The sequence below is a fragment of the Theobroma umbraticum genome, unplaced genomic scaffold (genome assembly GCF_002168275.2).
Source record: "Theobroma umbraticum cultivar Fairchild unplaced genomic scaffold, ASM216827v3 scaffold_147.0, whole genome shotgun sequence".
Taxonomy (NCBI): domain Eukaryota; kingdom Viridiplantae; phylum Streptophyta; class Magnoliopsida; order Malvales; family Malvaceae; genus Theobroma; species Theobroma umbraticum.
In genome coordinates, this window is record NW_018397259.1 from 3,044,172 (window position 1) to 3,057,409 (window position 13,238).

Consider the following 13,238-nt stretch of genomic DNA (forward strand, 5'->3'; position numbering starts at 1 on the left):
CATTTCACCTCCACCTGATCATCTCTCTTCCATTTTACGACTACCACCCTCTCCACCGCCTGAAAAGCCAACCTTTTTCCCCACCAAAGCCATGATGACCGCTTCTGATCCGCTTTCTCCTCTTTACATGATCAACAAGCGCCACATGTCATGGTCAGTAGAATCAACGCCCGACTTTCCTCCTTGGACAACGGGGCTGATTCCAAAGACACCATCTTCAGCACAAGCTCTTATGCTCAAGATAGCTGGTCCATGTCAACTAATGAGATGTGAATGATTAAAAAGTTTCCATCTTTTTCATTCATGTTTGTTTTCGTTTTACTGTAATAACATTCGGCTGAAAATTTGGGCATGTTTGTACAGATTTGGGCACGGCATTTTTGGTCAGACTCAGACACCAACTTCAAGCTCAGCTTCTTCATCCCTATCTTACAATGGTATGCAACATTTTGTATGTCCATATACATTCTGAAATTTTAAATCAAAATGTTTTTTTGCCCGCATGTTGGGTTTAATACGGGACGATGTAGGGCACTGGTGTGAGGAAGAAAGAGCAATTCCATTGAAGAAAAGAAGAGTAGCAATGATAAGCTACGAAACAAAACAAAACACGGAGATTCAGATCATGAAGAAGCATGCATTGGGAAGGAAGCGAGAGATGGGGGAGATGGAGGGTTTTGAGAGGTGCAATAGGGAGAATGGGAAGGGATGGAGGTGTAACAAAATGAGAGTGAAGGGTCACAGCTTGTGCAAGCACCATTTGGAAATGCAAAGGATGAGAAATATCAATTGCCCCAGCAGAAACCAAGGGGATTCTTTGCTGGTAGAGCCAACCAAATGAGGGAAAACAAGAGAGTACGAGTGGTCAAGGCTCGATCCATGAGCAGCTTGCTTAGAGACACTGATCCATTGTTATATTAAAGTTGCTGAGGTAGTACTCGTGCTAGTATGGAATTAGCTTTAGCAGAAACTTGTAGTTTGATAGGCAAGCAGTGGGGAAGGAAAACTGTAGTAAATAGAAAATGGTAGACTGATAGTAACAGCAATCAAAATTGTAATGATGCATAGGTTTGACAGAAATCAAAATTGAAACAGAGACACGGTTCACGGTTGCTTCCTTGCTATTTCTTTGTATTTTTATTAGTTTCCATGTTGGGTGCTGGCCAGTCTGCCACGTATGTAGTTTGTTTCACAGTTTTCAATTTCCTTTCTTTTTTATAGGTCGCAAGGAAATTAGTGACTATTTGGTTGCTAGTAGGACTACTTTATATACAAAATTATAAAAATTATAATTATAATAACCTACTATATGGATATTATTTCATACAAAAAATCAATGAATAAACCGACAAAAAACTGGTATAAAATTACATTCAACTAACATATGATAAGATTCGAACTTAAGACTAAAAAGATATCATGACCACGAGCATGATGTGAGTACTCTAATATGATTTTATATTGATTTATTAGTTAATTAATTAGTTTTTTTATTGAATTTAATAATACTTTTGTTGAAAATTACTGGATTATGCATAATTTTATTTCTGAATGTAATTTTATTAAAATAATTCAACTTTTAAAAAAATTTATATTTACAAATAGTCATATTGATTTAGAATTAAAATGAACATAAAATTGAAATATATACTTATGTGATGACACTTGAACGTAAGATTATAATAGTTCCACTTTTGGTGCGGTTGAGACAGGATCTCATTGACCCCATTTAGATTATTTTGTTTTTCAAGTCATTTGGTTTTTATGTAATTTTTTATTTAAAATAATGCAATGTTTAATTAAATTACAATAATATATATCATCGTGTCTTATCATGCACAAATCAAAATTGAATTAGCTACTCCATTTTCCATTACTCAGAAAGAAAATAAAAGCTAAAACAAAAAAAATTATATATATATTTATAAATAAATTTTTATATTTTTATTGTATCTAATTAAGTATGTTTTTTTATTTGTAAGTATTTATTCTTTTACCTTTTAAAAAAAATTCTTATTACTTTCTTTTACTCAATTAAACCTAAATCTCGTAATAAAAATATAATATACCATATTTACGATAACAATAATGATCACTTGTTGTTGTATACATAATTTTTAATTTAATTGCTGATTAGGCACAATAAACACCAATGATGTGAGATTTTTTACGATACAGTGCACCGCGTCAACAATCACAATAAAAATTGAAGACGTGACATATCATATGTCTTTAATTATCATGTTACGTAAATTTTCTATGTATATAAGAAGTGAAAACTTTCAGTAAAAATAATATCTGTTATGTTTTCATTAGGGGATAAAAATTTAATTATATATAAATAAAAAACTTAATAAAAAAGAAAGAATTCCATTGAGAAAAGCATATAAAATAGTAAAATAGCTGTGGCTGACGTTGAACCAGTACACGAAAGGATGCAAAAGGCCGAGAAGGGAAGAACAAGACAAAAGATGAGGAAATTGGAAATAGTTAGAAAAAAGAGCAAAAGTTAGCTGCTATAGTCTAATAGCATTGTGGTCCCCACATCCCATTCTCCCTCCCTTACCTTACGGATAAGCCTTTCTTTGAACAGACAGTCTCTCTCTCTCCCCGTCTTCCAACGTTTCAAATGAATCAATCCACGCCAAAACGCAAACAAAGTATATCAGAAACGCAACTTCCGACTCTCAAACGGTGTTAAAAAAAGGAAACACAAAGGGCCCGAGGGTCTAACCTTCGAAGCCAGTTATGCTTTTCTTCTACTTTTCCAGATGCCCTTTTGCCTAAATATCTGATTTCCTATCAAAAATATCTTTGAAATAGTATATTGGAAGCAAAAGAAAGGATAAAAAGAAAAGATGTCAGTTTTGGCAGCAAATTCTCAAATTTTGTACAGAGAATTCTATCAAAGGGACCAACAACAGCAGCTTTGGAACAATGGGAGCTGTATGTTGTTGCAAAAAAATTGTGGGTATTTTGGGTTTGATAGGAGGAATGGAAAATGGAAGAAGAATATTGCAAGGAGAGATTGGAGAGTAGAAGCTCTTTGGCCCGATTTGTCCAGACCAAGTGCGGTTGAGATGGAACCCATCAACGATTCTGATCATCTTGATCAAATTCTGCTTGGTGCTCAAGAGCTCTCCCAGCCTATTCTCATTGACTGGTTTCCTCGCTCGCCATGTTTTTGTTAATCTAATCTTTATTTGATTTGTCCTCTGCTTCATGAATTGCAAAATGTTTAGGTCCTGCTTTTGTTTTATTGTTGATAGGATGGCTGCTTGGTGCCGGAAATGCATCTATTTGAAGCCTAAATTGGAGAAATTGGCAGCTGAGTATAATACCAAGTAATTTCCCTCCTCCCTCTTTAGGTTCTACTCTAGTTTGTGAAAATCTTTTACTAGTTTTGGAATCTATGCGTTTCTTAATTATGTGATCTTTTTGGCCACCTTACCCTTCATATAAAATTGCACAATATGTTACACCCCAACCTAAGGCAACCAATGTGTGTTTTAGGCTATATGGAAGGTTGGAGATGATAATTTGAGTAAAAACCTACATTCGAGTTCTAGCATTTTTCATCTCAATGAAAAGGCAGTCACCTTGAGGTTTTGGATTGAAGTGTTAAGTTCAAGCTGCACCATGATGAGTAATTGTATTTGTCATCAGCTTAAATCATCTATCATCCACTGCCCAACTGTTAGTCCTTGTCAAAAACTAGTTTAGCTATGAAATGCTTTGCTCTGCATTGGTTGCTTTAATTATTTTTGCTAATGTTCTTGACGTGTTCTTTTTTGTTTTAAATCCTCCTAGAATCAAATTTTATTATGTGGATGTCAACAAGGTACCTCAAAGTCTAGTGAAGCGGGGAAACATCTCTGTATGTATATGATATGCATTGTATAAACTTTCTTTCTCTCTTCGTAATCTGATATGATTTCTTTTTTGATTGTTTATGCCTCTCTGAGCAGAAAATGCCAACAATTCAGGTGCGTTGCCTACGAATTAAATCTGGGTTTGATATGAAAAGAGACGCTCTTATAAAGATTGACAGAAGGATCTGAAAAACTTGTTGCAGGTATGGAAGGATGGAGAGATGAAAGAAGAAGTAATTGGAGGACACAAGGCATGGCTTGTGATTGAAGAAGTGAGACAAATGATCCAAAAGTTTGTATGATTAAGCTACTGGGACTGTCACTCTTCTCTGTAGAATTAGCTCTTTCTCTGCTCTGCCATGATAAGGAAACTCACTTCCTATGGAAGAGCCATATTTGTACAGAAGAAATAATTCCACTAATCAGTGTTAATGCATAAAGGATAGATGCATCTTGAATTTGATGTATGAAATTAGCATGGCCATGGTATGCTGCAATTGCTGTGTGCAGAGAGGTCTACTTTGGTTTTTTATGTCTGCAAGTACCATAGTATGAAAAGCTTTGAAGATTGTTTGTATGCATTCTAAATGTAGCAATTAAAACTTGAAAGCCTTACGGTGGCATAATAATTTTGTTCGGCTATATATTAGAGTTGAAATACCTAGACATTGTTTTCTTTGTTTCTTTGTTTTTAACATTTTTGTTAAGGTCGCATTAAACTAACAAAATTGCAGAAGTACAAGCCAAACTGTTTCACCAGAAACGAACGAAAAAAGCCTGTGTGGCCATGCAGTTGTTGTGAGACATTTATTACTCTAAAATACATAGTACAACATATGAGTAAGTACGTCGCTTTGGCCGAGTGGTTAAGGCGTGTGCCTGCTAAGTACATGGGTTTATCCCGCGAGAGTTCGAATCTCTCAGGCGACGTTCCATCTTGTTTTCATTTTTAAGTTCTCTAATCAAAGTTTAATACTAATGCTATGGGCCAAAAACCTCTTAAGTACACCACGCCACAGGGCTTTTTTATTGTCTGCCACAACGAAAAAAGTTCCAAAGGACCCAAAGTTAAAAATCCTTTGATGTTCTTTCAATTTTAGCAAACACAATGTAAAAGACAAATCTCCCTATTAAGGATGCCATGCCAAGTGGAGCTAGGTTTCGATGTGATGGGCATTACACGATGTGCGTTTACGAGGATTAAGTCTTGCTAGGGCCAGCCAGAAGACAATCCCTTCGGCTTTCTAGTATTGCATCATTTGTGCCGACATTTTCCACACAAATAAGGCATTGATTCTTGCAACCTAAAACTATATAAACGTGGACAACTGATCATTAGTACCCGCTGATAACATCACAGTACAAAATGAAAAATGGAACTGCAGAAGCTAATTCTTAAAAGGAGAGGTACAGTCTAAGACTAAGAATGGGGCTACCTTCTATACAATCTAGGCAAAGCTTTCTAGGGCGAAAAATTTCATCAGGCAAGCTCAAAAAAAAAGAAAAAAACTGTCGACCCTGTATTATGCAGAAATATATAATGGTGATAGTGCTGAAGAAAATTCTTTAAAAGGCTGAAAGGTATAGGGGTAAGGGCAATGAGAAACAATCCTGACAAGGGGCAGAAATTGAAGTTGCAACTCTCAACAATCATGTCCAACCTAGGGAAAGAATCCTTACCATACTGCCCTAGAATTGAAACTGAGACTTACTCCTAACACATGCAACGGAGCAAACATGCTCGCTATGCTACTAGTTATAGCACTTTGATGATGTAAATTGTCTTTTCTCACTAGACTGCATCCATCTTCTTACGTCCACCACTGAGCGTACTTCATTTGTACATCTAGTTGATCATCCCATCAACATAACCACCTAAAGCTACATGTCCACTACTGAGCCTACTTCATTTATACATCTAGTTGATCATCCCATTAACATAACCACCTAAAGCTACTTCACCTGCCCACACACTAGATATAACTAAAAAACATATTAATCCCCATACCTTAAGCTCTCTTTTACTCTTTACTGATAACCCCTTAGCAAAGGGATGAATACATGCAAACAACAACCTCCATTACAATTAACTTTACTATCAGTAAAGGATCCAGATATCAAAGTTAAAGATAAACAACAATTTCAATATCCATTTGTTTGCAGGAGTTAAACCAAACCACTGCAAGGCCATCCACATGGTTTTCTTCTAATCTCATAATCGCTGTCTTGTAGCTAACAGCACTCTGTATTACATGGCCTAAGATTTATCTTCATGCTCTTTCAAATGCCAACACAATTTGCACAAATAAGAAAGTGCTTCACTTTGGACAAGTAAACATGTTAGGTGCAAGAGAAATTTCATTATAAGCACAAGTAATCCCATATAATGAACTCTTATATCACCATGCACACTATGACAACAGAAATAATATCATGCTTTCAATTGTATTCCCAAACAAGCAAACCAAAGAGAATAACTAGCCATACACCCCACTCATGGTAACTATGATCCAAGCTCCAGATATGAAAATTAAAACCAATTGAAATGCTTCCAAAAACATAAGTTATCCAAAACCTACATTAACTGGACCAGTAATTAGCCTGACAATACCTCTGGCAAAGACAGGAGCTCAGTAATCAAATTCAAACTACATTAACACAATCAAAAAATCATTAAATTATCCTTAGAAAATGCACCAGCTGAGTGCCATAGTTATTGCACCAGATCTCTACTTCTTGTGACAACATGAAAACCATAGGCAACCAAACCACAAACTTCAACTTGCCCATAAAGACCTAATACAATTCAGTTCTTATATGTTTTAACAGAAAAAAAAGAACGGCACAATTTGACCTTTTTCAGAATTCTGACAAATCATAGGAGCAATACAAAGAGATAGTAGAGAACTAAACCTGCGAGGTGATTAGATTTTCACTCTTAAGAACATCATTTCATTAACATGAACAAAGATCTTGCGAAAGTACACCAAGGATGAAGGTCCTCAAGTGGACCCAATGCATAGAATTACAATAGTCACTGTAAGACAACAGTTTCGTCATTGTCAAGGTTATAAGTTTAAAGGGATAGTTCAGATATTGGAAAACAAGACAGAGCTGACTCTCAGTCCAACTTCCAAGTTTAAAACCATGAACCATAGACCAAAATCATACTTGTTTGGCTCATACAAATCTGTCACAATAATTGCTGAAAACAGACACGTTTTAATAAAATTCTAGAATTCAGAAACAAAAATGAAAGACTTTCCTCATTTAGGAATAAAATAAATCATATTCCGAAACCAAATACTGCCCGAATCTTATTAAAAATAAGATCCCTCCATCCTCTCTCCGTGTTCTCCACCACAGTCGCATTCCCATATCTGCATTACGCATCCGCATAAACCCAAAATCAATCACCCAATTCAATCGGTAACGTATTTGCCATATTCACAATAAAACAACTAAGGATAGAAACCAACCTGTCCTCCTCCGGAACATCCGTATGTGTGAGCTTGATTATAGTAACTCCAGGCTGAGGCTCATCAAAAACAAGCCTTACCTGCAATCACAACCCATTACCAAAACCATCATTCAATCACTCTCTGAATCTCAAAAACTTAAAAACAAACAAAAGAAAAGACCAATTAAACTTACCGTAGAATCAATCCCATCAGGCCAACTCCCAAATCTCCATCTCTGAACAATCAACTTCCCTTCTTGCAACTCCAAATTATTCCCAGTAACTGACCCATCGAAAATGCTGAACTGCCCACCAACGTCTTTGCTAATCCTAGCATTACTCTGCGTAAACCCTTTCCACCTATTCTCATCCATCAAGATTTCATACATATCCTTAGCTCTACAGTTAAACTTCTCGGACATTGTAATCGTCTTAAACCCTTTTTTCCCTTCCTTTTTTGCTTCCTTCTTCACTTCCTTCTCCACCACAACTTTCTCCTCAGACACCCCAGCTGAATTACTACTACTATTACTGTTTTTGGGAGCCAATTTCTTGGCTTCCAATTCATCTTTAGCGGGGCCTCCTTTCGCCATAGTTTTAACGTAATCCCTCACTTTTTCTAAAACCAAAGGCTTCCCTTGGCCAGCATCGCTTCCTTCAATGTTTTCCCAATGGATCCTTCATCTTTAACCGTCACCTTAACTTCCGGATCCTCGTCAGCATTCTCATCCGAAATATATGGAATCTCAACATTACCGTCAACTTTCAAGAGCGTCTTCCCTTCTCCATCCTTGGCTTCGCCTTCCCATGATAAATTTACACTGATTTCATATCCAGGAATAATTTTACCCTTCCGGACGTTGAGGTAGGCTTCGCCGTCGATTTTTCGACCTTCTTGGTCTTGATGTGAAGATTGGCTTCGCCGTCGAGGTGGTGAGATTGGAAGGGATTTGGTGAAGAAGGTTTTAGACCATGGGAGACAATCGGTTTCCGCCCAGTGCCAGTTGTGGACATTGGCTCCATCGGGTCTGTCCTCCACGATCCATCGCTTGTCACCTTCGCCGTACTTGGCCATCGAGAAAAAACAAAAAATGGGGTGTTCAGATTGAAAGAGAGAGTGTTACGTGCTGGGCCGGGGCTTTGATTGAGGGAAGTTTATAAAGGCAGCTGAGAGAAAGGGGAGGGTGGGTTCTCTGGAGGGTTCGCGGTGAGGAAGAGTCTAGAATGTGGGCGTCCGCGGTGGTTTTGGGGATACACCAAAAAACACCATTAAACTAAATCTCCTCTCCCTCTCTCTCTCTCTCTCTTTCTTATTTTCCTTTGGAAGGATCTGGAAGACCATAACTGAATCTGTTTTTAGGGTTTCTTTCTTGTTCGTGAGTGAAGTTTGGGTTAGGCCAAGCGGTCCAAGAGACCCAATCTCCACGTTGTACGTCACCACTTCACCTTGTCCAATACGTTTTATTTTCATTTTCTTTTTGGATTTATTAAAGAATTTCTTTAATTTTTTTGGGTTGTTTTTTTTTAAAAAAATAAAATAAAAAATTCGGATTGTATCAATAAAAATGTTTATGAGGGTCTCTACGTGACAATAGATTAAATGTGTTTTATTATTAGGTTGTTTAGAAGTTTTTTATTCATTGTTTTCATATTATTTAAGAACAATGAAGCATTCCATGTAGGATAATATAATCTTTCAAAAATTAAGTATTATACCTTAGAAAAGAAAAAGACAAGATTTCTGTAAAAATGTCTTAGGTAAAACATTTTTATTTTTAAATTTTAATTAAAATTACATAAAAATTTATTAATTTTTAAAATAAATATTTAATTTTAAATATTTAAACTATGTTAATATTAAATATAAACTATTTAAAATACTCTCTTTTTTTTTATTGATTCTTTCTCTCAAGCCGATTGACGGCTTCTCTCGTATTAGTTGACCACTCATGGAGAACATCAGATCGATGCCCCTTGAGAGCACTAGAATCCTGATCGGACTCTCGTAGGGAGCATTGGAGTTCTTAAAGGAAGCCCCAAAATCAAGCTCCTCGGTGCTCCCTTGCTAGCCTCAATTGAGCTCTCCTGGAGTTCTTTTTTTTTTAAAAATTAATAAAATTATATAATAATAATTTTTAAAATGAATAAAAAATAAAATTATTTTTTAATAATATTATTTTATTAAATTAATAAAAACATTAACGATTCACTAACGATTAAATCTATGCATTTAGCAAAAGAGTTTTTTTGAGATGAAATATTTATTTTAAAAATTAATAAATAAAATTTAAATAAAAATTTAGAAAGGAAAGAGTATTTTACTCAAATAATTTAAGTTAAAATCAAGAAATTTCAATAAATAATGATTAAATAAAAATTAAAATAAATTAATAAATTAAATTTTTAGTTGCATAAATAAGTATATAAATTTTTTTGTATAAAGAAAAAATTTTATTGAATTAATTTAAAATAACATCCTATGTCATTTAAAAAAAAGACATCTATGTCATTGGATACCCAAAGAGTCCGTTAATAATAAATATAAGATGTTTAGTGATACTTTGTTTAAATAAATATTTTTATAAAATAATTATGATAAAATTGTTTAAATAAATACCCACAAGTATTGCAATGTATGAACAAATACCCGCCAAAACCCAACCGAGGTCAACATTCAACGGCCCCTCTATACTTCAAATTCCGACCAAAATCAATTTCCTTTTGGTCTCCTTCAACTCCTTTACTTTGCCTCCAAATGAACCCAACTCGCCGATTCAAACGAGTTGCTTCAAAACCCAATAGATCAATCCAACCGAGTCAATCCAGTAATGACCTGGAAACTCGGACGAGTCACCGTTCCAAATCAGTGACCGTTAGGGCCAAACCCAAACCCAGACAAATACAACCCCAGCCTCAACCCAGACTCAAAATCGAGTCTTCTCCAGTTTCTGACCCTTCTTTTCCCAAAACCACGATACTGTCCCCCGGGTTCTTTCAGATTGACGCTCTTGATTTGGCGCCACGTTTGCTTGGCAAGTTTTTAAGGAGAGATGACGTTGTTCTTCAGATTACTGAGGTAAATTGTGAGCATTTTTTTCTGTTGATCTCTTTTCCCGAATTCTGTTTTTTTCTCGAGAAAATAGAAACGAAAGATCGAATTTTGGAGTTTTTTTGGCGCTGAGTTTTTTTCATTAATTGGCGTAGTTGACTTGTGGTTAAATGCCCATTTGTTTGTTTCTGCGAAAAACCAAGGAAAATTGAAGGAAACTCATTAAAATTTTCATTTCGAGGCTATAGATATATTTATATACTAATGGGGTTTTACCAAAGTTTCTCTTTTGTTTTTTTACTTTCGATTTTCTTTGCCATGTGTTTTTTAATTTCAATTATTATGCTTTGACAGGTAGAGGCTTATAGACCAAATGACTCAGCTTGTCATGGTAGGTTTGGAATCACAGCAAGGACAGCCCCTGTTGTAAGTTTAGCTACTTCTTTATTCTTTTACATGTGCTTGCTAATTTGGATTCTTGTTCATTAATATCTTGAGAGTTTTATGATTATTTCTGTTGATTGAGTAATATTTGTTGATTTGCTTTATGGGGTTGTTGCAGTTTGGTCCTGGAGGGCATGCATATGTTTATCTTTGCTATGGTCTTCATACAATGCTCAATGTTGTTGCTGACAAGGAAGGAGTTGGGGCTGCAGTCTTAATACGAGCATGTGCCCCAGTGTGCGGTAATTTGCTGTATTACTATAGCTAGCTAACTCTTAGCTTTTATATGCACTTGTATTATTTTCTGTTACATTGCTATTTCTTATACTTTATACCTTATTTGGCCTTTAGTTGTAGTGAATGTAAAGATAATCAAGCCCTGAATCATCCTGATTCAGTTACTTGCAGAATTGCAGTTGCATAGAAAGTGTAGAAAGTGTTTTTAAATACTTATACCTTATATTTTTCTCTACTGTTAAATATCTGAGAACTTTTTCAAACTTGGTAGTTAATAGCAAAATGAGCAGAGAAAGCGTGGAGTCTTGACAAAATTTAGTGAGAATTTTCATTTCTGGTTTTCTGCCCTTCATTACAATTTCAGTTTTTATATGCTATCTATATTGAGTCTGAAAAGCCAGTATAGTATTTATCAAAGGCTATTTTTCTTGAAATATATGAACGCCTTCGCAGGTTTAGAGACCATTCAGCAGCGCCGAGGTCAGCAAACTGAGAAACCTATTCTTCTCACTGGACCTGGAAAGGTTAGCGCTGATTCTTTCCCCCTTTTATTTTTGCAATAGCTTGATCTTCCTATCTGTTTTACTTAATTGTTTGAAGATTTTGTGAAAAGTATTAACGGAAGGTAATTTCATGTTCTTGTATCTGGGAGATGGTTTTGTTGGTTTGATTAGCATAAATATGTTTTAAATATTAGTTTGGGATAATTAGCACATGAATTTTTCCTTAAACAAAGATTAAGTCTTATGCTTTATATCATTGGATCACATAAATGCAAATTGAATTTGTTAGTAACTTGAGCTATTGCAACAAAGTTCATGCTCAATACGTAAGAATTGGATGATGAAAAGGAAATGGAAGTGTTATGGAAGGCAAAAAATATATTGCATTTATCAATCTCAGCTTTCCTATGAAGCAGCGTTAAAGTGACTCAAACTGCTTTGAAAAGATACCAAAATTTCAAGGCTTTAATGGTTTCACAAAAGAATGTTCAAGAAGTGAAAGTGCCATATCTCTATAAGTATTTTGCAGGCAAGCCTGCATGCACACAGGAAGATCATCTCTGCCGACTCATGTGCATATGTAATTCTCAGTTTGCATTCATCTTTTGAACTGCTTTTTTCAACATTGATGGAAAATTAACTTTTGATTTTTTTTTTATATTTTCATTTCAAGCTTCCAAGTCATTTAGCCAAAAATAAAAATAAAAATCATCACTCTAGCTAATAAAATGAGGAGGCATTCATGAAATATCAATTGGGAAAGAAGTTCTATGAAAAGGATTTACCATTAATGTGCAATGAGGTGAGGAAGTTCTTTCTTTTCTAGATTGAAACATTGGTCGCTCATCTACTTGTTGCTAACAATTAACAAGGAAAAAATGGCAATATTTAGGTAGCAAATTTTTCCAGTCTTTCTTGTATTAAAATTTCTTTAACTCAGCAATGAGAGAAATAACTTCTATGAACTATTACTGCACAGAGTTATCAACTCTTTGGGTAATGCAGGTTTGGTGAGCTATTAATTTCTTATATTTGAATGAAGGTTGGTCAGGCACTTGGAATTTCCACAGAATGGTCTAACCATCCCCTTTACACTCCTGGTAATTAGTTGTGATTAATGTACCATGATTCTAATTTCCAGTGAAATCTATGTACCGTGTAGTGCAGTCCTGTAATAGAATATTCAATAAATGTGGATAGGTGGTCTGGAACTCTTAGATGGGCCACAGCCAGAGAAGATAGTAGTTGGTCCTCGTGTTGGCATTGAATATGCTTTACCTGAGCACGTTAGCGCCTTGTGGAGATTTGCCATTGCAGGTACCTCTTGGATAAGTGCTCCTAAAAACACTCTCAGGTCTCCCTAGCTACTCTTGAATTCTTGGCAGGTAAGGGGACTCCTTGTTGGGATTGAGCACAGGAAATTATATTCATATGAACTGTTTTCAATCTCTTTCTGTTTTCCTTTGTCATTGGAGTACAGGAAAGTGTGATATGTGAAACATGTTTCAAAGCATTGTAAATAAAGAAAGCCTATAAAGCAAACAGAAATTTCTCAATGTCTTGCTCCTATATGACCTAAGCCTTAGTTTTTTTTCTACAACATATTTTGCTAATTTTTACTACATATTATTATTATTATTATTATTATTATTATTTGCTCTGATATTCTCGCT

The 13,238-nt window shown here is 35.3% G+C and overlaps 4 protein-coding genes, 1 non-coding gene and 1 pseudogene across 6 annotated transcripts; 4 read left to right on the forward strand and 2 right to left on the reverse strand.

Annotated features, from left to right (window-relative positions):
• On the forward strand, positions 1-1,166 carry LOC110415754 (uncharacterized; annotated as a pseudogene). Its single transcript, XR_016351132.1, has 3 exons — positions 1-269; positions 364-437; positions 531-1,166. The product of XR_016351132.1 is annotated as an uncharacterized LOC110415754 (transcript).
• A 1,462-nt stretch (positions 1,167-2,628) lies between these two features.
• WCRKC1 (WCRKC thioredoxin 1) lies at positions 2,629-4,536 on the forward strand. Its single transcript, XM_021426786.2, has 5 exons — positions 2,629-3,163; positions 3,270-3,344; positions 3,811-3,877; positions 3,969-3,986; positions 4,076-4,536. Exons 1-5 carry the CDS (start codon positions 2,859-2,861, stop codon positions 4,172-4,174), a joined length of 564 nt encoding a protein of 187 aa, XP_021282461.1. The 5' UTR covers positions 2,629-2,858; the 3' UTR covers positions 4,175-4,536.
• A 184-nt stretch (positions 4,537-4,720) lies between these two features.
• Positions 4,721-4,802, forward strand: TRNAS-GCU (transfer RNA serine (anticodon GCU)). The gene has a single exon. It is a non-coding gene; the product is annotated as a tRNA-Ser (tRNA).
• A 1,999-nt stretch (positions 4,803-6,801) lies between these two features.
• Positions 6,802-8,691, reverse strand: LOC110415013 (uncharacterized). Its single transcript, XM_021426477.2, has 3 exons — positions 7,527-8,691; positions 7,352-7,431; positions 6,802-7,252 (listed from the first exon to the last, which is right to left on the reverse strand). Exons 1-3 carry the CDS (start codon positions 7,923-7,925, stop codon positions 7,159-7,161), a joined length of 573 nt encoding a protein of 190 aa, XP_021282152.2. The 5' UTR covers positions 7,926-8,691; the 3' UTR covers positions 6,802-7,158.
• LOC149527249 (uncharacterized) lies at positions 7,952-8,407 on the reverse strand. The gene has a single exon (XM_089783297.1). It carries the CDS (start codon positions 8,405-8,407, stop codon positions 7,952-7,954), a length of 456 nt encoding a protein of 151 aa, XP_089639423.1.
• Positions 8,692-10,052: 1,361 nt separating the features above from the next.
• Positions 10,053-13,149, forward strand: LOC110415282 (DNA-3-methyladenine glycosylase (MAG)). Its single transcript, XM_021426878.2, has 6 exons — positions 10,053-10,408; positions 10,736-10,807; positions 10,944-11,067; positions 11,516-11,586; positions 12,608-12,665; positions 12,766-13,149. Exons 1-6 carry the CDS (start codon positions 10,088-10,090, stop codon positions 12,927-12,929), a joined length of 810 nt encoding a protein of 269 aa, XP_021282553.2. The 5' UTR covers positions 10,053-10,087; the 3' UTR covers positions 12,930-13,149.
• The last annotated feature ends 89 nt before the right edge of the window (positions 13,150-13,238 follow it).

Coding starts and splice junctions, on each gene's coding strand:
- WCRKC1 (XM_021426786.2), top strand. CDS start 2,859: ATGTCAGTTTTGGCAGCAAATTCTCAAATTTTGTACAGAGAATTCTAT. Junction 3,164..3,269: donor CAGCCTATTCTCATTGACTG/GTTTCCTCGCTC, acceptor TATTGTTGATAG/GATGGCTGCTTGGTGCCGGA. Junction 3,345..3,810: donor GCAGCTGAGTATAATACCAA/GTAATTTCCCTC, acceptor AAATCCTCCTAG/AATCAAATTTTATTATGTGG.
- LOC149527249 (XM_089783297.1), bottom strand. CDS start 8,407: ATGGCCAAGTACGGCGAAGGTGACAAGCGATGGATCGTGGAGGACAGA.
- LOC110415282 (XM_021426878.2), top strand. CDS start 10,088: ATGAACCCAACTCGCCGATTCAAACGAGTTGCTTCAAAACCCAATAGA. Junction 11,068..11,515: donor AGCATGTGCCCCAGTGTGCG/GTAATTTGCTGT, acceptor ACGCCTTCGCAG/GTTTAGAGACCATTCAGCAG. Junction 12,666..12,765: donor CCATCCCCTTTACACTCCTG/GTAATTAGTTGT, acceptor AAATGTGGATAG/GTGGTCTGGAACTCTTAGAT.
- LOC110415013 (XM_021426477.2), bottom strand. CDS start 7,925: ATGGCGAAAGGAGGCCCCGCTAAAGATGAATTGGAAGCCAAGAAATTG. Junction 7,432..7,526: donor CTGATGGGATTGATTCTACG/GTAAGTTTAATT, acceptor TTGTGATTGCAG/GTAAGGCTTGTTTTTGATGA. Junction 7,253..7,351: donor GATGTTCCGGAGGAGGACAG/GTTGGTTTCTAT, acceptor TGCGTAATGCAG/ATATGGGAATGCGACTGTGG.